A 25325-nucleotide genomic window follows, 5' to 3' on the forward strand; every position below is an offset into this window, starting at 1 on the left:
TTTTCTCATCTCATATAGTCACCTCAGAAGTTAAGACTTAGTATTGTATAATCATTATTTTTGGGAAACAATTGAATAAAAATAACCAATAGTTGTTAAGGAACATTGATGTAGCTTAAATCAGTCACCGAGGGCTGATGTGCAAGATCAGCTTTAACATAGAGGTAGATACATAAGTATCCACTTTGGATTAAATATGTGGATGCTGTAAATACCTGAAGGATTTCTAAATGCGCTGAGAATAGAAACAAAATACAGTGCCGAACATCCACACATTCAAGTTTCATCACAACTCTTGCTTTTACTGTTTCTTAATTCTCTTTTCAAGGTCGCTGCCAATTATAAAATGGCATACAAGAAAAGGTGGCAGGAAATGGAGCATTTAGACTAAGACTGAGGTTCAAAATTAGCCTCCCTCCCCCGAAAGGCCACCTGCTTCACCATCAGGGTAGCACCTCAGTGCTACTGGCAGGGTCCCTGACACGGGACACAGCTGCTAATTTAGTGATGGAATACCTCATGCTGTTAAGCAAGGGAGAGAAAAGGGGAATCTTAAAAACACAAATTAATGTCGACCAGCAACTGTGCATTGAGTCTCTTCAAACTGATTAGATGAACCAAAAGGCTTTTCTGGTTCAGATGCTTTTAACGTAACAGCCTTTGGTTAATTTTAACACAATCCACTTTTGGCAGTTGAACAGTATTAATGAAAAGTCACTGCATAGGTTCTCAGAGTTTTCTTCAGAAAAGATTGGCACTTTCCTGAGTGAATACAATACCTTTTCTCCTTTTGGGCCAGGTGGACCACGAGGACCCAAGTCACCTTTCAAACCCTGTGCAAAGAATACAACCACTGTGATTTCTATATACACTTCAGAGAATGCTTCAATTTCCAACAAGTCATTTGTCACAAGATAAATCATAATTTACTGGATTCCCAAACCCATTCTTCAGTGCATAGGATAGAGACAACCGGCACTAACATGCTAAGTGACATCTGTGCTGTGGAGGGTACAGACACACTCCACCAGCGCGAGGCCTCAATACTGCATATTTGTGCAACTTTGCTTCCTGCTCAAATTACATTAATTCACCATCTGGGAGAACATCATTTAGATCTATATGGGCTTTTAAGTATCCACTTTGGATTAAATATGTGGATATTTAAATACCTCTGATTTAGCATTGATTTGGCCTTTATAAAGCTTGCCAAAAAAATTCAAGATTTAAATCAAAGACATTTTTACATCTCCATCAAGAAATCTAATTGTGGGGGAAAAGGAACGAAGGATGTATTCTTCTCCTATGACTCATAAAGCTGGAGCTAAAATGTAAGCTGTTCCTGTTTTGAAGTATGTTTTAGTTCTCTAATTCCTGTCTTTTTTTCTACCTGGATTTGTAGAGATATCAAAATGAAACTATATAAGACATAGATAGCATATCAGATGACTATATTCATGAATCTTCTGGACTCTCGAGTGTTGGGGTGGATATTTAGTTGATCTGACTCAGAAGTGACAGCTTTCAGCAATATCCTGATAGATTTCACTGAGGAGGTCAGTTCCACACTGAGTGCGTTCACAGTGTAAGAAAGCTGGACAGACACATCATGGCTGTATGGTAAACAGGAATAAAGAGCTTTCCTCATCCTTTTTAACACATTGGAGGAAGGAAGAACAATAATGGAAAAAAGGAATATTCTGAAGCCACACGATGCACAGCAAACCTGGGGTCTCACTGTTCCTAGCTGACGGACCCAGCTATTCCTGCTCTGACATTTTGTGGCAAATAAACAATGCCAAATGCCTCCCCTATAGCTACTCCATATAGAAGCCAATGATGAATTTAAAGGAACAAAAGAAAACTGGATATTTAAAATAATCTTGTTGCAGAGAGTACGTGAAAACTGTAGTCTTTAAGAAAAAATTTAACGGGTGAAAACAGCACCTAATTCGCAAAAAACCTTTGTAGTTGCATAAATAGCTTCATGGATAAAGTTCATAGCTTTGTTTCTTCTATCATTACTTTGGAGCAGTTATAGAATTAGGATGAGTGAAAATTATATCTGAGATGTGATATTCTCCTACTATTTGAAATACCTATTCCTTCCCAAATCAAGCAACACATACTCTATTTATACAAGCCTCTGAAGTAAAACTTGGGACCAGCATGTTCTGAACACTTGGGGGAAGAAAATCGCCATTTCTTTGAATAGACTTTATTCTTAATTCACTCACCCATTCATCCATTTATTCAGTAAACACTTATTATATACCTTGTATGCAGTCACATTTCCAACCTTCAGACTTGCAGCATCACTACAGTAGCCATGTGCCGCATGTAGCTTTCAAGTTCTTGAAATGTCACTAGTCTGAGTTGAGATGCATTGTGCGTGTAAAATCCCATTGGGTTTTCCATATTTAGTACAAAAAAGAGTGTAAAATAGCCCCTTAATAATTTTTATATTGATTATATATTGAAATGATAACATTTGGGATATAGGATTAAATAAAATATATTATTCAAATTAGTTTCACCTGTTTCTTTTTACCTTTCTTAATGTGTCTACTAGAAAATGTAATATATTTACATTTGTTATGAATTTGTAATACTATATTTAAAAATATAATACATACATATAATATTACATATTATATAATGCATATAACATATAATATTTATACTAGATAGCACTATTTAGAGATACAAAAAAGAACAAGAAGTTGACAAAGGCTCTCCTTTACCAGACTTTAGTCGGGCTCCTCTGAGCTGTCTTCTTTACTAGGCCTCAGCCTTGGTACCCCTTCTGTCCTGTCTTTGGTCTGCCTAACCCAGTTTTAGCAAGAATCTCGTTAATTCAGTTTAGAGAGAACCATCCCCACCCACCCCACCCTTGACATCTGATCAATCCCTCATCCTCAACTTTTGAGGTTTAAGTCTTTGGCCTGTCTTCTGAGAGAATCCTGTTAAGTCAGTTTAGCAGGAATCCCTCTATCCCTGATATCTGCTCTTAGTAATTTTCCACCCACTGACACCTTCATTCTGTTCATTAGCTAGATATCCCCACTTGCCCTTGTTGCCTTCCCAGTTGAGCCCAATCTCTCTCCCCTACTTCAATACTCCAATTGCAATAGTCTTGAATAAAAAGTCTTCCTTACTGCTTTAACAAGTGTCAGAATAATTTTTTCCTTAACAAAGTCAAGATTCTCGCCCTTATGGAACTCATGCTATAAGAGGAGGTGGCTGACGACAAACAGGTCAACAGGGTGAATATTACGAGGGCAAAGGGGGAAAGCTGCTACTCCATTGGGGGGGCCAGAAACAGCCTCTGTGTGGAGGTGACATTTGTGGTTTTATAGGGCCAACCATGTGATGATCCTGGGAAGAATGTTGGGGGTAGAGGGAAACGCAAGCACAAAAGCCTGCAGGTGAAAGGAGTGAGCGTCCTGAGCTGCAGAAGAGGAGCAGGGGATGAAGTCAAGGTGAGCAAGGGGTCACGGCACATAGAGAATTGTAGGCCACGGGAAGAAGGATGGGTTTTGTTCTAAGTGCAGTGAGAAGCTACTCAGTGTTTTAGCAGGGAAATACAGGATGTGACTGTCTGCTCCCCACCCTCCCAAGTCACTTTGGCTACAATGTAAAGATAGATTGTACTCAGCAAAAGTGGAAGCAGAACAGGGGCTATCACAGCTTCCAGGCCAGAAGGCAAGATGGCGGGACCGCGGGTGACAGTGGACATGGAGAGAAGGGGTTGGAATTGGCACATAGAAGGCAGGACCTGCAGATATGCTGGAAATGAAGACAGGGAATGGAAGCATCAAGGTGATCTGCACTTCGCTTAAGTAAGTGGCTAGGAGGCTATGCTGTTTACCGAGCTGAAAATTTATTAAAAAGAGATTTTCTATCTTCTTGCTGGTGTAACACTATCCAGAGAAAAGACAAACATGAAGAAAGAAATGGCTGAGAAAGGCATCAAGTACTCATTTATTCAATAAGCCTTATTGAACAGCTACCAACATGCAAGACTAAACCCCCTATGCCTATGAACAGATAAACATGAAAACATTATTTTTAAAAATGGAAAGGAATATTAAGCAGGAAACATTATTATAATAATAATAGTTATTACTATTATATTATTCAGGAAAATGGCTAACTCTGGGGTGGGCATGGGATGACACTGAGCTCTGGATCCACTGGTGTTCCAGTTATTACTATGACACAATCATCACATATGTTACCTGTGACAAAAATATTATTTTAGACATAAAATAATATATTAAAAATTGTCAACATTCCTGCCTGACTAACCCTAACTGCAACTTCCGGAAAGGAGAGTTATGGCAATTGAATCAGTTAATTATCACTACAGTCAGGAAGGTGGAAGGAGGATAATGCAACCAGTTACGACTCAGTGTGAATATTGAGCACTATCGGAGATGCACACAGCAGTTCCAGAGATGCCTAATTCCACTGGAAGTGCTCAAGACTTCCGGGATGTGGATTTCAGGAGAGTCAGGAAAGGAATGGCATTTTACACCCAATCTTGGGTAAGTTATTTAAGCTTCCCTATAAAAAAGGTATAAATAATAGTTATCTTGAAGGGTTGTTCTGAGAATCGTACATCGTAAAAACACTTAGCACATGGTAGGAACTTAATGTTGCTTTTACTTTTCAAGTCCAAGTCTAAGGGATCACTAATAATTCATTCTGTTCAGTGTTGTACTCAGTTTGATGGATATGGAACAACTGTGCTTTAATTCACAAAGGATAAACCGCATTGAGAAGCATTGCATTTGCCAAGCTTCCACTTTTATGGCCACTGAAGTAGGACCGTGTAACTCATGTCCTCCTGTGATAAAGTGCAATGTTGTTAAGGCCAGGGCACCATAATGGGCTCTGAGAAACAGATCAGTAATGCCTCTTCAAGTGTAGTTTTTCTCCTCATGTCACACTGGTGCTGCTATCAATGGTTATTCAGTACTGGGGAGAAAAAGACACAGCACTCACCATAAAGCATGAAGAATTAAACGGAACAGACTCTGAATTTCATATTGAATAAGATAGGCATTTACTATAAAGGTTCTCAATAAAATTCACATATATAAAGATTCTCAAAAGCACAGTAGTTGATTCTGCATGTTATATGGAGACAGGAACCCTTATGAAAGCTGAAGGACAGTATTACAATTAGAATTATAAAAGCAGGTAGACTATGAAATTAATTTTTATTGGAAGACCTACTACTCATGGTATGTAGCATCTTTAAAACTCAGAACATGATACGAAGTAATGTTATTTGTTAAAAATTTTTAAGTCATCAGTCAACTCTTTGCCCCGACTTCCACTGACTGCATCATATTCCTTAGCAGTGGCACCAGCTGTCGCCAGCTATCTCAGCTCTGTGATTTCAATACTTTTGTATTCAGTATTTCAGATTGCATTAGTATAAGGAGATTAACATGATTATTTTAGGAACATCAGATGCTGTAATTCTGTTAAGGGATGTTTGAAAGACAATAATAAAGATGCAGAGGAAGAGACTAAACTGAATGATTGAAATCTACTTTTCTAAGATTATATAACCCCACAAAAACAAACAAATGAAAAGATATTTCTATTTGAGATAAATGTTTTATTCAACCCAGTTTCTAATAATAGCAAATGTTTATATTGCTCTTACTGCATACAAGACGTTGTTCTAAATGCTTTATGTATGACAACTCCTTTCATCTTCAAAAAAAAAAAAAAAAGAAGCCTTGAGATAAGTGTTATTAATATTATCATCCCATTGTGCAAATGAAGAAACTGAGGCAGAGAGAATAAGTCATGTACCAAGTAGGATGCCAGGTAGGCAGAGGCAGAGCCAGATGTGAGCCAGGCAGTCTGCCTCCGAAGGCCACATTAACAACTTTATAAGACTCCCTCTCAAGTCCATTCTGAGATGCCATCGTTGAATGTGTCTCATATTAGGTCACAACCAAAATCACTTAATTATAAACTAGGATGTGTGTAAAGCTAAGGTCTTGCATTTTGAAGGCTAAATTCTAGCAATTCAATTTTTTTACAATTTCAATCTGGTTTATTTATTTATTTATTATGCATCATTTAGACTGTAAGGGAAATAGGAACATGTGTTTAGCTCAATACTCTAATAGTGTGGAGATCAATCCAAAGTTTATTCACACACACACAGTCAAAGATGCATTTAGAAAGATATCAGAGTCCTTTGTTTTTTTTGGCCTAATGATTAAGAGCTGCTACTGGCATTTAGCTGTTGACCTTCAAGGATGCTAAACACTCTGCTCTTGCAAGACAGCCCCACAGGACAAAGAATTTGTCTTGCCCAAAACACCAACAGTGCCCCGTTAAGGAAGACTGAACTGCCGCATATGGCCCTTTAAATCAGGTTTACACTTGCCACAGTGAGCTTGCCCATTTTGTGGGAAAGCTGAAATGGAAGAAATTATTAAAAGATACATTTACATCAAACTATATGTAATATCCGAAAATAAAGACTATTAAAAAGGCTTTTGAATTCATTCAGTAGGGATATTAAATTCTTCCAATTTTCTCTGACTTGGAAACTAGCCAGAGGGAGCTGGGCCATTGAGTTTATTCCCTCTGCATTCTAACAGGATGTTTCTGAAGTTATAATCCCATCACAGCTTGACTTTAATTCAGATCGAAACAGCTATTCTAGAACCTTCATTCCCTAAGAACGTGGACCTTCGCGGACCGAAAGTCAGAGCGAACCTTCATAATCGCTCAGTGATTTTAGTGGGCAGTCAGTTTATTTGAGCATTGACAAACAGGCAATGGCAAGTGTGGCATGATTTAGAGGGAAAATAGACTTTTCAGTCAAACATGTAGAATTAAAGGCTGATTTTACCATTTTCTAAAAGAAAGTTGCTTTATTTCCCAATCTTTATTTCTTGCCTCTGAAAACAGGGATGGTACCACCCGCTACGCTCGCCAGCCCATAAAGCTGGGGTACGGACTGAATTTCAAACTCCCTGTGAAAAGTTTCTGAACTATAACACAATATTAACACATCACCACCAAGAATGAAATAATTGAGCATTTGTCCATTTTCCTCGGACTTAAAGTCATTCTAGTGATAGGAGAGGGAAAAAGGACACCTTTCAATACTTTCTCTGATTTCTCCTTAGTCATGACTCCTGAATATCTTTGGCAAAACTAAGGAAAGGAAAATAGTATCATCTACACATCATAAAGTAACGAAGTGAGAAAAGTTAATGTTTGTCATGGTTTATCGTGTACCTAATGAGATACATTAGACAGTGATGGTGCTAAAGAAATTACACCTGCAACTGGGGGCATGTGAAGGGCTCTTCAAGATCCTTGTCGGAGAGGAGAGGTCACCCTGCCCACTGGGCCATGGGCTCTCTCAGCGAGGTGGCCTTGTTCAGACTTGGAGCTCATGCCATGGCTGCCCGAGCATCTGGGCATGTAGCAGGCACTCCGCCACATGTGTGCATCAATCAATTAATTCTAAAAAGCCACATCACCTTACTGTCAGACAACATGAGAAAAATTTCCAAATTTATAAGCTAATGTGAACCTACTTTGGGTTCCAACCCTTCAAATCTCCTTCCAGTTTTAGCCAAGTGTTTGGATAAATCCTCCCTCTCTTTCAATTCTAATATTATCATAATGAACTTCTAAAAATCTTTGTTTTGCTCCTCCATCTCAGAGAGCCACAGACATGCAGCTTGGTTATCTTTGGCAACGTTGTCATTAACCTTGTTCAGCCCCCATGCGTTTATCACAAGACAATATCCTTCCCAGGATGAACGGTCAAAATCTTGGGCTATTTTGAGTTTCTACTGCCATAAAGTGCCAAATTACGTATGTTTTACCTCTGCAATATCACTATCTGTGCACGCACTCCTTTCTCTCTCTGTTATCCCAGTTTAGACTCTAATTTCTTATATTTTAGACTATTATAATAATCCCAGTTTTTTTAAATGAAAATTTAGTAAATAATTACTGGGAACTTATTCACTCTAAACATTTACTAAGAACTAGAGATTCCAAGAAATGGTCTTTGATCTCACAAAGAGCATGCTAGAAAGAGCAAAAACACAGGCGAAGGCCCAAATTCTATCCCTTTTATAGAACACACTGGGCCCGCCTGCCCTGTGTGCAGAGGGGAGGGCAAGCCCCTCACACCCAGCCCCCCGCCACCTGGCTCCAGCTGGGCTCCTCTCTCCTTTCCCTACATTGCCTTACATGGAGCGGGAATTCCAAACACCTGAACAAAGGCTTTAGATGGCATAATGATTTTCAAGTTCGTAATCTTACTAATCTCTTCGTGTAAAATGACAGGACATTATAGTGATGGGGACTTCAGAATCTATTCTATTACTTTACAGACTCTGAGAAGTGATTTTCTCAACTAGTGACAGACCTAGGACACAACCGGGTTCGGGCTTTCCCCTCCAGAACTCTTACCCCTACAGCAGGTACCTCGGGACTGGGGTAGGGAGGTGAATCAGATGCTCTATTTTAGTGTAGGGCCAACAGCTGTGACATGCAGCGTCCTGACGTACCAAAGGAGGTAGAGAAGATGCAGACTCCTCCAGCTACAGGCCACTGATGCTAGCTCATTCTTTGGCATAGAAAATCACCTCACAGGTGAGAGGAACAAGAATGAAGGTCATATTCAAGACTCGACTGGGGCTTCTTAGGAAGAGAGTAAAGTCGTCGGGTTAGAGTACCAAGCCAGTGTTAACTCCGGGGACATTTCTCTTTTGGAGCCCCCGCCCCCTCAGGTATCCCTCTTACGTGGTCCACAGGCTCCAGGGACCACACAATCAGCATCTCTTCCCACTGTAACGATTGACTGCAAACAAGATGGGCTTCATAACAGCTCCAGGACATCAGGGAACCAAATCTGGCCTCCTCATTCTTTTATCCATAAATCAGGTAGTGTGGCCCTTCAGAACCTTTCTAAAACATTTTTACGAAAGTGAAAAAAGGAAACTGTGGAAAAAAATAATTCTCATCATAGACACTTCCCCCAGTAAAGTTAGCCAATGGTGAGTTTGACCTGAAGTAAGAGCAATTTGCATTTCAGAGGAAAACCAGATTTGGGCTATCCTTCAAATTTCATCATAAGAACTGGAAGCTCCAGAGGGATAATGTTCTAGTGAGAAGAGGCGGAGATGCTAGGACTTGAGGCTGTTCCTGGGGATGGCATCCCAGGATGCCATCTGCAACCCTGAGGTTGAAGAACTGAGCAGTGACAGGTGAGCAACACGCAGACACAGGTTTCCCTTTCATGCCTAGGATCCCACCTTCACAGTCCCCTCAGTGGACAGAGATCTGGGGTAAGATGAAAAGGAGCCCTGAGTAAGAGCACAGGCCACAGGAGAATGCACGTAAGAAGAAAAAAGACAGAGAAAGGAAGAGGGGAAAGATGCAAGCCAGAAACAGCAAGGACGAAAGGACTGCTAAGGATGAACGCAAGTATGAAATAGACAAGATATATAAAACTAAGGAACCACTTGTAACAAAACTAACAACCCTGGGCCTCTCTGGAGCCCCTCCTTGACTCCTGATCCACTGATGGTGTCCAGTTCTCCCAAGGATAGCAGAATCTTAGCAGTGCCAGAAAGTCAGCATATTTCAGGGGCAAAATGTAAACAGAATGTTAGAAAAAAAGAGTTAGGCTTACGTCTTGTCCATTAATGCCAGCCAACCCTGGATCTCCTTTTTCTCCTTGTTCACCCTAGAAAGAGACAATTATGTGATGAAAAATGTTACATTTGAAAACCTTTACTAAGAAAAAATGAGTTACATTGTTTGGGTATTTATAACAACATGATTACTTTGCTAATCCCTTGAAAGAAATATTTATTAAAAAAACAATTCTGAGGGCTAAAACCAAAGAGAAGGTTAAAGGCTCAAAGAAAAGCTGCATAAAAATGATTAAAAGGATAGAAATAGAACAAGGGTTATTTATTTTCTTCTATAAGCAACAAAGAATTTTCCTGAGGGCAATTCGGCAATATACGTCAAGGGTCTTAAATCTGTTCGTTTCATTTGGCCCAGTGATTTTTGCTTCTGAGAATGTATCCTAAGGAAATAATTAGAGATGAAAAGTTTTAAGGCACTAAGATGTAGAGTGGGATGCTATTTATAGTAGTAAGAAAAAGAGAAACATCCTAAATGTCAATAACAGGAAACCGGTTAAATAAAATACGGCACATAGACACAATGGAATATGATGCAGCCATTAAAATCATGTTTATGAATTTTATTTTATACTATAGGAAAGCTCTCATGATGTAAAAAGTAAGACACAAGTAATGGATTAAGAAATTTAGTGAGTGTTAATTAATACCTATTTTGGTTAATTTAAAGTGACAAATGTTCAAAATGGCCACTAATACCATTGTTGATGACACATACTCATAGTGACATATATATTCACTTGATTACCTTCTGAAAGGTATATACTTTTATTAGTGCACCCTGCATATCTGTAGTATTAATTCAAAAAATTTTTTAAAAATGCCTGTCTACCTATCCATCTACCTGCCTACCTGCGTATTCATCCACCTATGGGTCTTAGAAACAACAGAGGAAGAAAACAAATCAGAACAATAAAAGTGGTTAATCTATGCATTTTATGATTATGGATGATTTTTTCCCCCTTCATTATACTCCTCAGTGTTTTTCAATTTTTTAAAGGAATAAACATATATTATCTGTATAATTAGTAAAGTGTTTAAAAATAAATGAATATGTTATGTATAGAAAAACTCGTCCAAGTCTATCACATATCACTCTGTGTGTGTGTGTGTGTAGTAACAATAATAATTCTCTCTGCTTTGAGCCACCCGGGTGATTTTATTTTCTTCTTTATGTATTCTGTTGTTCTTTTTTTTTCTGCAATGAACATTATTTTTCATTTTTAGTTTTTGGTGAGGAAGATTGGCCCTGAGATAACATCTGTTGCTAATCTTCCCCTTTTTGCTTGAGGAAGATTGTTCCTGAGCTAACATCTGTGCCAATTTTCCTCTACTTTTTGTATATGGGATACTACCACAGCATGGTTTGATAAGCGATGTGCAGGTCTGCACCTGGGATCCAAACCTGCGAACCTTGGGCTGCTGAAGTGGAGAGGGTGGACTCAACCACTATGCCACTAGGCTGGCCCCTGAACATTATTTTTATTTGCAAAAAAAAAAAAAAAAACTTAAAGAGGGGCCAGCCTTGTGGCCAAGTGCTTAAGTTCACACTCTCCCATTTGGTGGCCCAGAGTTTTGCAAATTCGGATCCTGGCCACAGACATGGCACCACTCATCAGGCCATGCTGAGGTGGCCTCCCACACAGCACAACCAGAAGGACCTACAACTAGAATATACAACTATGTACTGGGGGGCTTTGGGGAGAAGGAGAAGAAAAAAATTTTAAAAAAGATCAGCAACAGATGTTAGCTCAGGTGTCGATCGTTAAAAAAAAAAAATTAAAGAAAAGGAAGCACCGGATTTTAAGAGATAATACATTAAATATTCTACAAACAGAAATACACATGTACAGTCCCAATCATCTAATTTACTATATTGAAAACACAGGGAATGAAGTAAAAATAACTTGAGTACTGGAATATAAAAAATATATATAACATAAAGGACAAGCAAAAGCACATATGAACACATTCAGTGAAACAGATTCAAGTTAGAATGAAACTGAAGATTTCAAACTGAAAATGGGCAGGTAAGGAAACCCCCCAAAGCTGTGCTGTCCAATATGACAGCCACCAGCCACACGGGGCTATTTAAATAAATCTGAAATTCAGTTATTCAGTTGCCCTAGTCACAACTCAAGTGTTCAGCAGTGCCTACTATGTTGGACTGTGCACACGACAATATTTCCATCCTCACAGAAAACTCCATTGGACATGCTGATCTAAAGGATGTCAGATATGACAGAAAGCAAAATAAGAGTGAAGGCGCTCAGAAATACACAGAAGAAAATGTCTATCTAGTAACAGGATCCGAAACAACACAGTGTCTAGATGTTGACACAAAATGTGTTCAGCACAAGTTAATAGAATGAATAGAAATTTTTGACATAAGAAGACAAATATAATTCCATGGATATCATTGCTGGCTTTCAGAATGTAACTAAAAATGAGTACAGTCTCTATTCAAAATTAATGGTTCTCACAGACAGAAAAAATAAGCAACTCTAAAGACTAAAGAGATATGTGCCTCCAGGGAAATCTGCGAGCTTGACAATGATACTAAGAGTTAAATAATAATAGCACATAGAGAACAGAGGTGACACCCTGCTGGGGTTTATGCTGCAGAGCAAGAGGGTAAGAGCTGGCAGATGGCTAAGGAGGAAACGCTCTGTTCAACGTGATTGCTGGCAAAATCTGCAATGGATTTTAAAAAGCATAATTTTTAACATAAAAAGTAAGTGTGACTGTGATCAAATACGGTTTATAAAAAAGTCATTTACTTTATTATTATCATGGTTACCAAACCCTTCTATAATGTGTACTATGTGCCAAGCACTGCTTTCAGCATCTTGCAATTCTATGACAATCTAGGACAAAGACATGAGTACTACTCTCTCTTTACAGATGAGGAAACTGAAGACAGAGAGGTTAAGTAACTTGCTCAAGGTCACACAACTTATAAGGGGTAGAACTCTGATTCAGTCCCGGCAGTATGGCCCCAGGTTCTGTGCTCTAAAACTATTAAGATAATTTGTTTTTGAAACAGACCAGGAATAACTGAAAACACAACATATCTAGATTTCTGCAAAGAAGGAGGCAAAGTCTCTGATAGTGCCCCTCGGAGCAGAAAACGGAAACATAGGCCAGGTACTATTACTGCTGATGAGTATAAAACTAGCAGATGCACGGTACCCAATGGCGCTCACTCACTCTCCTTCCTTTCCCCCTTCCCTCTCTCTCTCTCCTCCAATCAAGGTCTCTTAATCTAGGCATTATTGACAGTTCCTCGTTTTGGGGGCTGTCCTGTACACTGTAGGATGTTCAGCATCATCCTGGCCTCTATTCACTATAGGCCAGTAGCCAGCCTTTCCCCCACCACCCTACCCTCAATTCTGACAAATAAAAATGTCTCCAGATATTGCCAAATTTCCCATAGAGGGCGAAACTGGCTCAAGTTGGGAGCCACTCATAAGCACATACGTTGAGTGTACGTGTGGCAGATTTATTATGTGAAATGTTACAACAGACTGAAACAATATGCTATAATAAACAACAGGGACTTTATTAGAAATAATGTGCAATTCTGCATTTAAGTTAATTCTGGATGGCTTAGACAACCCACTTAAAAATATTAAAAGAGCAGAAGAAAATATAAGTGAGCATAGCTCAGAGCTCATGGTGAGTAAGGTGTCTCTAAGTATGGAGCTAAAAAAAGAAATTCGTGATAGAAAAAAATAATATATTTGACAAAATATTAATTATAAACTTGTAAGACAAAAATATTATAAGCTAAACTAAAAGGCAAATAACAAAATGGGAAAACATATCATACGGTGGCCTAATAGTTAACATCATTAATATGCAGAGTTTTTATCATTCATAAGGAAAAGAACAATATCTCACTGGTAATTGAGCATAAGACAAATCAGGCAGTTCACCACAAGGAAAGCAAAAGAAATGCTGGGTGACAATTAACAATGTTTTAACTGGTCTCATTAGTTCTTCAGGTCATCTTTTGGGACTAGGTGAGCTCTAAGTTGTCTCCATTGTAAATTTAATCATCCTCTGAAAAGAGCAGTGGGAGTTCTATATCCAGACAGGGGAAAAAAAGATATTCAAGGGTTGCATACTTAATAAATCCCAAACAAAAGAAATCTGACAATAGTAACCAGCTGTTCCTTCTTTCTCTATTGAGAAGAAAATGAGTAAAAACAAAACTACAGCATTAAAGATTTAAGCTAGAATGAAAGAAAACTTATTTGACGTGAAGTTGTTAGAGAGTAAATTCAGTTAGATTGTTTTTCAGTTTTTGGATAAGTTCAAAAGCAAAAAGAGATTTAAAAAAAAAAAAAAACCAGCAGAACATCTCTGGAAACTTCTTTGAAAATACAATAAATCATTCTAGTCTGATGGGAACTTAAAAGCAATCCCAACCAAAGGAAAGAGGATAAATGGGAATTAGATTACATTTAAAATTTTTCCAATTCCTATCCTTTGATAAAACTAATTTTAAAGCCAGACCAAAAGTTAAAGTCGTTCCAAACAAAACTGCAGTACTTTTGCATCCAAAACATTACACTCAGGTAAGTAATGAAACCTTTTTTTTTTTTTTAAGATTTTATTTTTTCCTTTTTCTCCCCAAAGCCCCCCGGTACATAGTTGTGTATTCTTCGTTGTGGGTTCTTCTAGTTGTGGCATGTGGGACGCTGCCTCAGCGTGGTCTGATGAGCAGTGCCATGTCCGCGCCCAGGATTGGAACCAACGAAACACTGGGCCGCCTGCAGCGGAGCGCGCGAACTTAACCACTCGGCCTCGGGGCCAGCCCCAGTAATGAAACCTTTTTATGGAGTTTGAACTAATCCATTATCATCCACAATACAGGTAGTTATTAGCATGAGCAATATTTCAATAGATACCAGCAGTAATATACTAGCTTCTGTTCCATACACCCTACTATACGCCAGAGTCTGTGCTAAGCACTTTACACAGTAAGGATTCATTTAATGCTAGCGGCAACCCTCCAAGATGGGCCTTCTCATCTCCATTTACTGACGACATGTCAACAGCTCAGAGGACACATCTAATTTTCACATCTTCAAGGAACTCCTATTATCCTAATTATCTTGTAGGGACTTAACAAACCCCAACGTATTAACTTTTTCATTTACGGATGGTCCTTTTAGTGTCATGTCTAGGAATTTATTTATAAACTTATGTATAAACCCATAATGGATAATGTGGGAGATATGGATTGAAATTCTTTGACATGAAGATCTAATTGTTCCAATAGTTTTGTTGAAAAAAACTATTCATTATCTGCTGAATTGTTTCTGTACCTCTGTTGAAAATAAGTTGCCCACACATATGTGGAGTTATTTCTGGACTCTGTTCTTTCCAATGCTGTTGTGTATCCTTATTCTAATACTGTACTTTCTTGATTATCTTTATAACAAATGTTGAAATCAGGCAGTATTAGTCCTCCTGTTCTTTTTTTTTTTCAAAGTTGTTTTGGCTATACCAGGTCATTTGTATTTCCATATGACTTTTAGGTCACATTTAATGTAATTATTGGTATAGTGTATATCCATGTACAAAAAATGAACTTTGGTCCATAAATCACACACTGTATGAAAATTAACTCAAATGGATTTTAGACTCAAATGTAAAATCCAAAACTATAAAATTTCTAGAGTAAACATAGAAGAAACCTTTTGTGGCTTTGGGCTAGACGAAGTTTCTAGTTTGTTATTTGATTCCTACATGTCGTATGTCTTTTTCATTACTTTATTTCTTTACTGCCTTCAATTTGTTCAAAAAATATTTTTAGCACACAATTTTAGTTTTCTATTATGAGTATTTAGCTTTTTTTAAAGATTGTTAAAAAGTGGTTGCTCTAGCACTTACGAATATGCATCTTTAACTTATCACAATCTATTCCAGTTAATACTGACAATTTCAGTAAACTACAGCAACTTTGCTCCAGTTTTCCTCCATTTCCCTCCCCTTCTGTGTGCTATTATTGTCACATGTATTAAATCCATATGTTATAAATCTAACAGGACAGTGTTATAGTTTTGCTTTAAAAATATGCTTTTAAAGAAATTAATAAACGAAAAGAGAATACAAGGGTATATATTTATGTATCTAAATATGAATATATAGACACCTATATATACGAATATCTGTATCTATACCTATCTATCTACAGAATTTTTTACACTGACCCATGAATTTACAGTTTCCAGTGTTTTCCATTTCTTCCCATGGATCCAAGTTACTGTCTAGTGTCATTGATTTTCAGCCTGAAGGATTTCCTTTAGTAACTCATGCAGCTCACGACTGCTGGCAAGAATTCATTTTATTTTTTGTTATTTAGGAGTGTCTTTCTCTTTGCCTCGATATGTGAAAGACAGTTTCACAGGGTATAGAATTATTAACAATTCTTAGAATTATTAACTCTAGAAAGTAACAATTTCTTTCTAAATATCTCATTCTGTTGTCTTCTGGTCTCCATGGTTTCTGAAGAGACATTGGCCATTATTCCTCCTGTGGTTTCGTAAACACAACGAATTGCTTTTCTCTTAGTGATTTTGAGATTTACTGTTTGTCTTTGGTTCTTAGCAGTTTGACTATGATGTTTCTAGATGTGGCTTTCTTTGTGTTTATCGTACTCAGGACTTACTGAGCTTCTCAGATATATAGATTAATATTTTTCATCAAACGTGGGAAGTTTTTGGTTCTTGTTTCTGGCTTGTTTATTTTTCTCCCCTCAGCCTGGGACTCCCATTACATAAACTGGCTGCCTTAGAATCACTCCTATGTCCAAATAGCTTAGTTGTCATCCCATGGTTTGGACAGAAATTATGTTTTAGCAACTCAAGTCCATAAGGCTACCACCTTTTCTGATCAGTCAGTTTGGATTGGAGAAGGCATTCAATGTTGCCACTCTTTCTCAAGTCTTCTTTGGTTTTGCTGGGCTTATTCAGATTTCCCCTGCATGTGCACATAGTTTCTCACTCAGTCTTCTACCCTATATATGTATTTTATGTTATATATTTAATCAGTGCAAACTTTTAACAAAATAAATTTAGCATGGGGACTATCTTATTGGTATTATTCTCTGGTCAATGGGCATGAAAGTAAATCTACTCAATGTAGGAGACCAGAAACAATTAGAACACATTCCTTTTGTGAATTTTTAAAGTTTAAAGGTTTCAAATAAATTTATTATATAGTTAATTTTTCAGTAATTTAAGCCATTAAATATCTTGTTTTCTATCCACTATTAAGAATCAATAAGTTAAGGAATATAATTTTAAGTAAAGCCCTTTTGCCTAAATGTTATAAATCTGAAAATTAAAAAAATACATATAGAGTATACTATTAATCCACATAGATAGATTAATTAACCAAAGGAAGTTACAAAAAGAACTTTTCTTTTCCTAATAAGAAATTCTTTTCTAAATTAAAGTTCTCCGTGACTTGGCATTACTGTAACATAGTTTACAATAGAGACTAATTTAGTGCTGTTGTTTTTATTGATGATGATGATAAAGAAGTGACTAACTGACTGTGTTTCTGGCAGCTAAATACATACTGAGAAACATGCTAGATTTTCAAAACCTGCCAAGCCAGAGCTTAAGGTTCTAATTGTGATCTAGTGAATGGAGTCTGCCATGTGGAAACAGGGGCTCAGACTAATTACATATTTGTCTTTACAACTGTGTGAATCTATAACTCTTTCCATTATTGGCTTTTTGAATTCTTAACTGATAAAAGCAAATAACTTCTACACCTACCTAATTAGTATCGTTGCAATGCTGAGAAAAAAGGATTTATATGGAAGGTGCAAAATTATGAATTACATTCACCCAGATTCTTTTTAAATGATGACTTCATAAGACCACAAGGATGGACTGAGATAAAGGCTGAGATGACCTTGTATTCAGAGACCAATGCCCCTGATTTTTACAGTCTTGAAGAGATTTCGTCTGGATAAACTTATTTGTGATATCACAAATTGTTCGAAATTCTTTTATCTAAATGGATTAGAGCCAAGGTTACTCACCTAATTGCATTTGTAACATAAATCTAATTAAGTTATCTCTCCAAAGGGGAGAAAGAACTTAATCTAACAAAATTACTTCCACAAAATCATATTTTATCAATTTATTTCAGTAACTAAAAATGCAGATATATTAATAATTACAGAGTCTAAATTTAATTTGGTTCATATTTCGTATACGAAGAGCAAATCTTCTTTCAAGAAACTCTTTCACTGGTGTATCACCAACCGTTACCAAGATCTACTTGATGGTTTATTACTCCGAAGAATTTCAAGCATAAAAATGTTAGTATAACCCAAGAGTTTAGATGGTTCTTGGAGTTCAGAATAGCAAGAACAGGTCTTTGCTTCGATTTGCTGACTAAGTGATGGCATAATCCTGGTTCAACAAATGCATGGTTTTACGTAAGCTCAAGCCATCCATTATGAAGCTTCCCTCATTTGGCTACCCAGTTAGCTTGGCCAATTGCTACAGCAGGAAGGCCACCCGTTTGCCATTTGTATGGAGTCTAGAATTCAAGACTCCCTTCTAGAAAGTTAGACCTTTGGGAAATCTGTTAGGCAGCAGTCTTTCACATTTGCTAATGTAGTCTCAGAATTCTCAGGCTCCTTAAAAACTGATCTTGTGGTACAGGGACAAAGGAGACATTCAAAGAACTGTTGCCAGCGATTTGACAGATACTAACACATGGTGGGAAAGTAATGCATCCGTAGAAATGGTCCCAATGCGCCATGTTGGCAAGATGGCTTGCCACAGCCCACCCTTGCCAATTGGCCAAAAACTGTGGTCATTACATTAGGAACGACAGATAACACGATGCACGTTATTTTCAGATTAGCTGAGGGTGGGTGGGAGAGGGGGGAGAGAATTTGATTTTAAAAAAGAGGAAGGCAACATAGCAGGAATAAATCCTGGTAATATGATATTCCAAGAAGTACCTCTTTGGGGAAGTCAGGCTAAGGTGATGTCTGAGTGGATGGACAGAGCATGGGTAGGGCACAGCAGGATGGGAGACGTGCCACGGTGGGCCCATTCCTCAAAAATCATTAGGCTGGTCTGCCTCTTCTCACATGTGCTTAGGCAGAGGCACACAGTAGGTCTACCACAAATGTCTCTGGAATGAAATATCACCAGAAAGAATTATGTGTAAAATAATGGCATTTTAAATGACAGTCTCAGGCTGATTTGGAACCCGTGCCACATCTAGAGTGAATTCTCAAAACCACCAAATCATCTGTGTACTAGTGTGAACATTTCCAAATTGCAGCAATGTCTGCAAGAATATTTCAGGCTCTTTTCAAAATTCTTCACTTCATTGCATTTTGCTGATGAGGAAAGGAGATGAAACTGTACACTCATCTGGGAGAGACAATTCAGTCTGTTGCAGCTGCTGCCTGGGGATCCAGTGAGAAGGACGGATCTGGAAGAAACCCTCCACACTCACCACGGGCAGATTTCGCAAGGTCCAGTGCCTCACTGTGCCCATGGCCGTCTCTGACTTGTTCTCTGGCTGACCAGGATGCGTGGACTAGAGAGTTTCCTTCTATGCTTGTTTTGGCATTAAATCTTCTATAAACTTTTCTATGAGGTCTCACTCAGAGTCAGCAAGGTACAAAGAGCAAGGAGCAAAGAGTGTAACATCAGTAACATCACCTTTCTGAGCTTCAGTTTACTTATCAATAAACTTGGCCTGATAATACCATCTATCTTGGCGTTATTTTGAGCTGCGGCCTGTGAGAGGTGTTTACAAACTGCCCATAAATGTTACTTATTTTTGTTAAAATCAAAATATGTAATGAGTTAATGTAAAATTATCAAAACAATAATTGTACTGTGGTTATATAAGAGAATATCCCTATTCCTAGAAAATATACAATGAAGTATTTAGAGGTAAAAAGCTGTGATTTAAGTAACATTTTCAAGTCATATGGGAAAAATTATATATATATGTGTGTATATGTATATATATATAGAGAGAGCACAAATGATCTTCCATATGAGGCAAAGGATAAGGTGTTTTCTGTACTACTTTTGTTTTTATAACTTCTGCTGATATTATTATAATTTGTGGCTTAATTTTTCTCCTTGAACTTTGGTGAGGAAAACTTGCAATTATACATGCAAGACGAGAAAATATTTTAAACTACCTTAGAATCTCAAGCTTCATAATAAGAAAAATTATTCCCATTAAGTTCTTGAAAGACTTAAACAATTCAAAGGCTACTTTACAGTAGTATTAAGTAATCAAAGAAACTGATCACATGACAATCTGTGTCAGGCCTTATGCCAAGCGCTGGGGATGTAGATACTCAACATTGCTGTTTGGGGAAGACCAGCCTCTGCTAATTGACTCAGGAGGGCTCAATTGTGAGAGCCACAGGGGCTCAGTGGTGAGGTAAGTACTATGAGCAGGTGTGGTCAGGAGGCCTTCGTGTTGGAGGTGGAAACTAAGTTAGGCCTTGAAGTATGATTAGGACTTAATGTGCAGGAGCCTGGAAATTGTATCCTAACAGAGGAGACGAAGGCATCAAAGATGACTGGCTCATGTCAAAGAGACACAGAGGCTATCTGGAAGAGGTTCCTCATGACCAAGAATGGGACAATCTGAGGGTCATAAGGATACTACAACCGATCAAAAGAGGTTCACAATATCAAAAAACAAACAAATGAAGTAAAACATAATTGGTAACCATTGATACTAGAAGATACTAGAGAATCAGTTCATTATTTTGAAAAATGGTGTATCGATGGAAAGAAGCAAGCATTTAGCAGGACTTTCGTTTATGAACCACACCACTGGGTAATCGGAGAGTAGCTGAGGGAAGTTCCTCCCTGTAGAAATATTCCAGCTAGTAAATGTAGAGGGGATGATAAAATTAAAATATCACCATTTTGCAACCCTGAATGAATCAATGGGTGCAGGTTTGATGATCAATGCTGCTATCATCACAGAAAGAGAGATTTCCAGACATTATGTCACTTCTGACAGGAGAGCACCACCCCGCTTATGAAGTAGTCTCACCAAAAACATCACACCTAAATCTGATCTAATTACCTATTTGAAGGAAAACGCAGAGGAGAGGGGAAGACACCAAATTACACCATGGACATGTAATCAGCAAATCCAGACCGGAAAATTCTTCAAGACAAATAATCCAGCTTCCAATAAATAATATAGTGAAAACAAAATGACAGCGATTGAGGGGAAATCACAGATTAATCGACTGTTAAAGCACAGCAACCAACTGGAATGTGGGAGCTTACTGGGATCCTGACTAAGGCAATTGTTAAGAAAAATTATGACTTTTATGATGTTATTGGAAATCTGAACACCAAATGACTATTTAATGACATTAAGAAACTGTTGTTAAAAGTGTAATTGTGTGGTGCTGGCCTGGTGGCAGAGTGGTTAAGTTTGCATGCTCTGCTTCAGTGGCCCAGGGTTCACCGGTTTGGACCCTGGGCGAGGACCTACACACCACTCATCAAGCGACGCTGTGGTGGCATCCCACATAAAAGAACTAGAATGACCCCCAACTAGGATATACAACTACGTACTGGGGCTTTGGGGAGGGAATAAAAGGAGGAAGATTGGCAACAGATGTTAGCTCAGGGCCAATCTTCCTCCCCAAATAAAAAGCATAAAAAAGAAGTTTAAGTGTGATAATAGTAGTTAGGTAAGAAAAGTTCTTGCCATTAGAGACACATACTAAACTGTTAATAGATGAAGCATTTGCTGTCTGGCATTGCCTCAAGATCATACAGCATGGCGTCTAGCTGAAACAAGATTGGCCACGAGGTGAAGCCAGCTGATACGTACATAAGGGTTCATTATCCTCTTTTATGTACTTTTGTGTTTGTTGAAACTGTCCTTAATAACTTCTGTAATACGCCTGAGTACAGGTTCCTTATTTTACATAAAGATAAGTGAAGTGCATTTTTCATGCCTAAAAATATAGAGATATGCTATTTAAACATATTCATAATTAAACTTTGTGAGGCTTGTACAAGAATTTGCTTAATAGGGTAAAGCCCTAGAAATGAAGACAGAAAGTTCCTCCTTCACAACTGATGTCCGGCATTTATATAAGATCTTATAGGCTTGAGACACTCCTCTCATCCCCCTCACCCTGCACCACGGGTCAGGTCCTCCTATTTTCCCACTTTCTAGATGAGAAACTGAGGGCGGGAAAGCTGAAGTGGCCCCACACAGCTAACAGGCGGCAGAGCCAGGCTGTGAACCCAGGCAGCCCTGTTCGAGGGCTCAGGCTCTTGCACTTTAGTGTCTATCTAGTCCTGTACTTAATTACTGGGCAAGTTCCCAGGTTTTAGGCAGGATCTAGATCCAAAGAAATGGGGGAAGGCTGTTCCAGAAGAAGAGAATCGTCAAAGCAAAGGCACAAATATAAGGACCAGCATGGTCCCCAGTTCGGGTAAAGCACAGGGTTCTGAACACAAGAAGTGCTATGGGATGAAGCTGGAAAGTCAGACCAGATTAGGCTGTGAAAGACCATGCAGGGCAAGGGAGGGGTGTCAGGACATCCTCCTGCAGCCACTGGGCAGGCACTGACTCTGACAGAAGATTGACACTGTAATTTTTGGAGCTTGATGGAGCTAGACATGCCGGACAAATTGTTGGGAGAAGAGAGACAAGCTGTAGGAATTCGGTTCAGAGGCGACTGCAGCCATCTGGGCAAAGCAAGGAAAGCTGGAGCTGAGGGTGATGGCGTGGGAACCAAAAAGAAGGGCAGCTATGAGACACGAGATGCAACAGAAGCAAAAGACAAGACAGAAATAAGAGTTAACAAAAATTACAGGTTTGGGGCCTAGGCAAAGCTTAGGGGGATAGTAATGTCATCACCACAAATAGAAAAAAGCAAATGCAGGAAGAGGAGCAGAGCGAGAGGACAGAGAAAAGGCGTGGTTGTAGACACACTGAACTGAAGGAGTAGACACAACCCCCAGGACGACTGGTCTAGTGGGGAGTTGGGTAAAGTGGACCAACCCCAGGAGATACAGGAGTGGGATACAGATGTGGGAACCATCCTTCTGAGAAGTGATGGCTGAACTGACAAGACAAGCTGAGACTGCCGAGGTAAAGAGAGGTAGTTCGGTTTGAATCTCCAGCAGTATCGCGAGTCTCTTAATACCTAGATGTTATTTTTTGTTTCTTTTTCATTCCTCCAGAGCATCCAGCACAGAACTCAGTAGAGCCTCTTGTCTGATTCATGAAGAGATATAAGAGGTGCTAGGAGGCTTCTCATAAGCAGTGTTCTGATCTCCCAAGTGATCCCAGTACAGCATTTATTTATTGTGAAGAAGTTTTATTTTCTTACTGTCTCATCTGGGAACCAACTAAACGGGAAAGGCCAGGTCTCGGGAGCAAACCTGCCCTGGGAGACTGAGGACCCTTTTCAAGAACGCAGCATGCAGTCCTCCTTCAGACTGAGCTATGTTCATCTTCTGTGTTACTTCTCTATTACTCAGCGGTGGTAGCATCATGATTCACTCTTGAATTGTCCATTGGTCCAGCCAACAGAAGAAGCAGAGGCAATGAGGTACACGCTCTGACCTGCTTCTGACCTCATCAACCACCGATGAAGAAGGCTGCAGTTAATGGAGAACGAAGCTACAGGAATGGGGAGACAAATCTGTGCCAACTCTGCACTTTTGCACATTTAAATCATTTCTGATTTAAGTTTATAAACTTCCTCAAAAACTAAAATAAAATTCTGTTTCTTACAGCGAGGTCAATAGCCTTTTTTAGGCCATAACCATTTTTGAGTCTTTTCCCGAGGTATATAAGTCAGATATTTAAAACTTTGTGGATCCACATAATTATCTTTTTTACTTACTCAGTTTATTCCTCCCATGTCAGAACTCAATGCTCATACTTAATTTCAAACTTTTCCCGTTTTCCTTTTACTGCAACCTCGGGCTGAGAAAGCCCACTACTTGACTGGATTTTATAGGGCACTTTTATGGCGTTAACATACCGTCTATTCCAGTAGGAGCTCTCTACAGGAGAAGGAAGAATGTTAGTCAGAGGGCTCCTATGTAAGCACAGCTGGGAATCCTTTCCAACCATCCAGGACCAACCCCACAAGGGAGCTGAGCACAGCTGGGAGAAGCGTGTTAGATCCGAGTCTTGGAAGCCAGTGAATGGAAGAGCTATGATGCCAATGGCAGTGCTTATGTCTCAGCTTTTAGAGAACTTCACAAGCACATAAGCATCTCCGGATGATTCTCTGTGTTACAACCACTTGGCTGTTTGTGAAGCCAGCAACCAGGCCATCCTTTCAAGGGCTTGAATCCATCAGGGTGAGATTTGTTTTAAATCTATTTCAACCATCAGAGCTGACACTTCCCAGTAGCAAATGAAGAATTTCCCTTGGATGGAATTTCCGTGGACAGGTTTGTAGATTAAAATAACCGCTACTCTCAAATCTTAGTTGCTGTGCAAGAATCTCTGAGGGAGTTGATTAAAATGCAAATTCCCAAAGTACATGCCTGGACTTTGCAGATCTGGGGTGGGTCTGAGGAACAGGTCCCTTAACACCCAGGAGATTCTGATGGAGGTGGTCTGCAGACCACAGTTACCAAAAACATTGGATGTAATTTGTTCTTAAGGCTTTTCATCAGAGTATATCCATTGCTAATTAACAGTTCATAAACTCAGCTTAAACTGAAACACACATACCCTCACGTTTCTGACACATGAAAGGATTTTTTAATACTCAGTAATCTGTAAGTCATTAAAAACTTTTACTGCCAGCTATTCTTTTTAATTCACACTTCTCTATTGTATGTTATTTGAAACTAAAAATAGTGAAATTAATTGTAAAATTTGCTTTCTTCCTGACTTAGTAGACCGTCTTACTGAAAAAAAAATTTACTTCTCTATTTTTGTTTCTCTTAACTAAGCAAGACAAACATACCGAAGCTCTAGGCTACTAGACAAACTCTCTAGGTAGAACACGACATGAAGAGAATAGGTGTTTTAACAAAGCCCTGATCAGAGCTTTCCAAAGACCCTAATGGGCCCACTGGAGTTGTTATAATCTGTTAAATTCAATTTATGTACGTGGAAAGTCCTTAAGCATGCATTTTATGATAATATGCTTTTTAAGGTGTCCCCTGATATAAATTACATGCACTACTACACCATAATGGCTATTAACTCAGTAAAATTAATAACATGCATTTTTAAATGGCCTAATCTTTTGAGGAATCCCAGGAGAGACTTTTTTGAGTGACATTTTTGAAATGAGGGAAATTTTTACAATTTTGTGGACAAGAAAATGAATGTTTAAGGAAATTTTGAAGACGTTCAGTAATGGTGACGGGAACTCAGTTTCCAGGGTCCTTGTCTCTACTTTCCACTCTCTATATTCACTTCCGAGTGGTCCTGTTTTTCTGGTTAAGCTCTCTCTCCAAGAGACCTAAATGCACAGTCTTTGAGTCTTCTCTCATCCTTTGCTGCTTTTCTAATGGTGCTGAACTCACACGGGACCATGGGACTCTGGATGTCAGTAGG

At 38.7% G+C, this 25325-nt stretch overlaps 1 protein-coding gene across 6 annotated transcripts in view; it reads right to left on the bottom strand.

Moving 5' to 3' along the window:
- The window catches only part of COL19A1 (collagen type XIX alpha 1 chain), a 305503-nt gene that overhangs the window by 169582 nt on the left and 110596 nt on the right, over window positions 1–25325 (bottom strand). For all 6 annotated transcript variants that reach the window (XM_070514618.1, XM_070514620.1, XM_070514621.1 and 3 more), the window contains 2 exons: window positions 9704–9757; window positions 780–833 (listed from right to left, as the gene is read on the bottom strand). In XM_070514618.1, the coding sequence (XP_070370719.1) occupies window positions 780–833; window positions 9704–9757 (108 nt within the window). The remainder of the gene's footprint in view (window positions 1–779; window positions 834–9703; window positions 9758–25325) is intronic.

This window comes from Equus asinus, chromosome 8 (assembly GCF_041296235.1).
Source record: "Equus asinus isolate D_3611 breed Donkey chromosome 8, EquAss-T2T_v2, whole genome shotgun sequence".
Taxonomy (NCBI): Eukaryota; Metazoa; Chordata; class Mammalia; order Perissodactyla; family Equidae; genus Equus; species Equus asinus.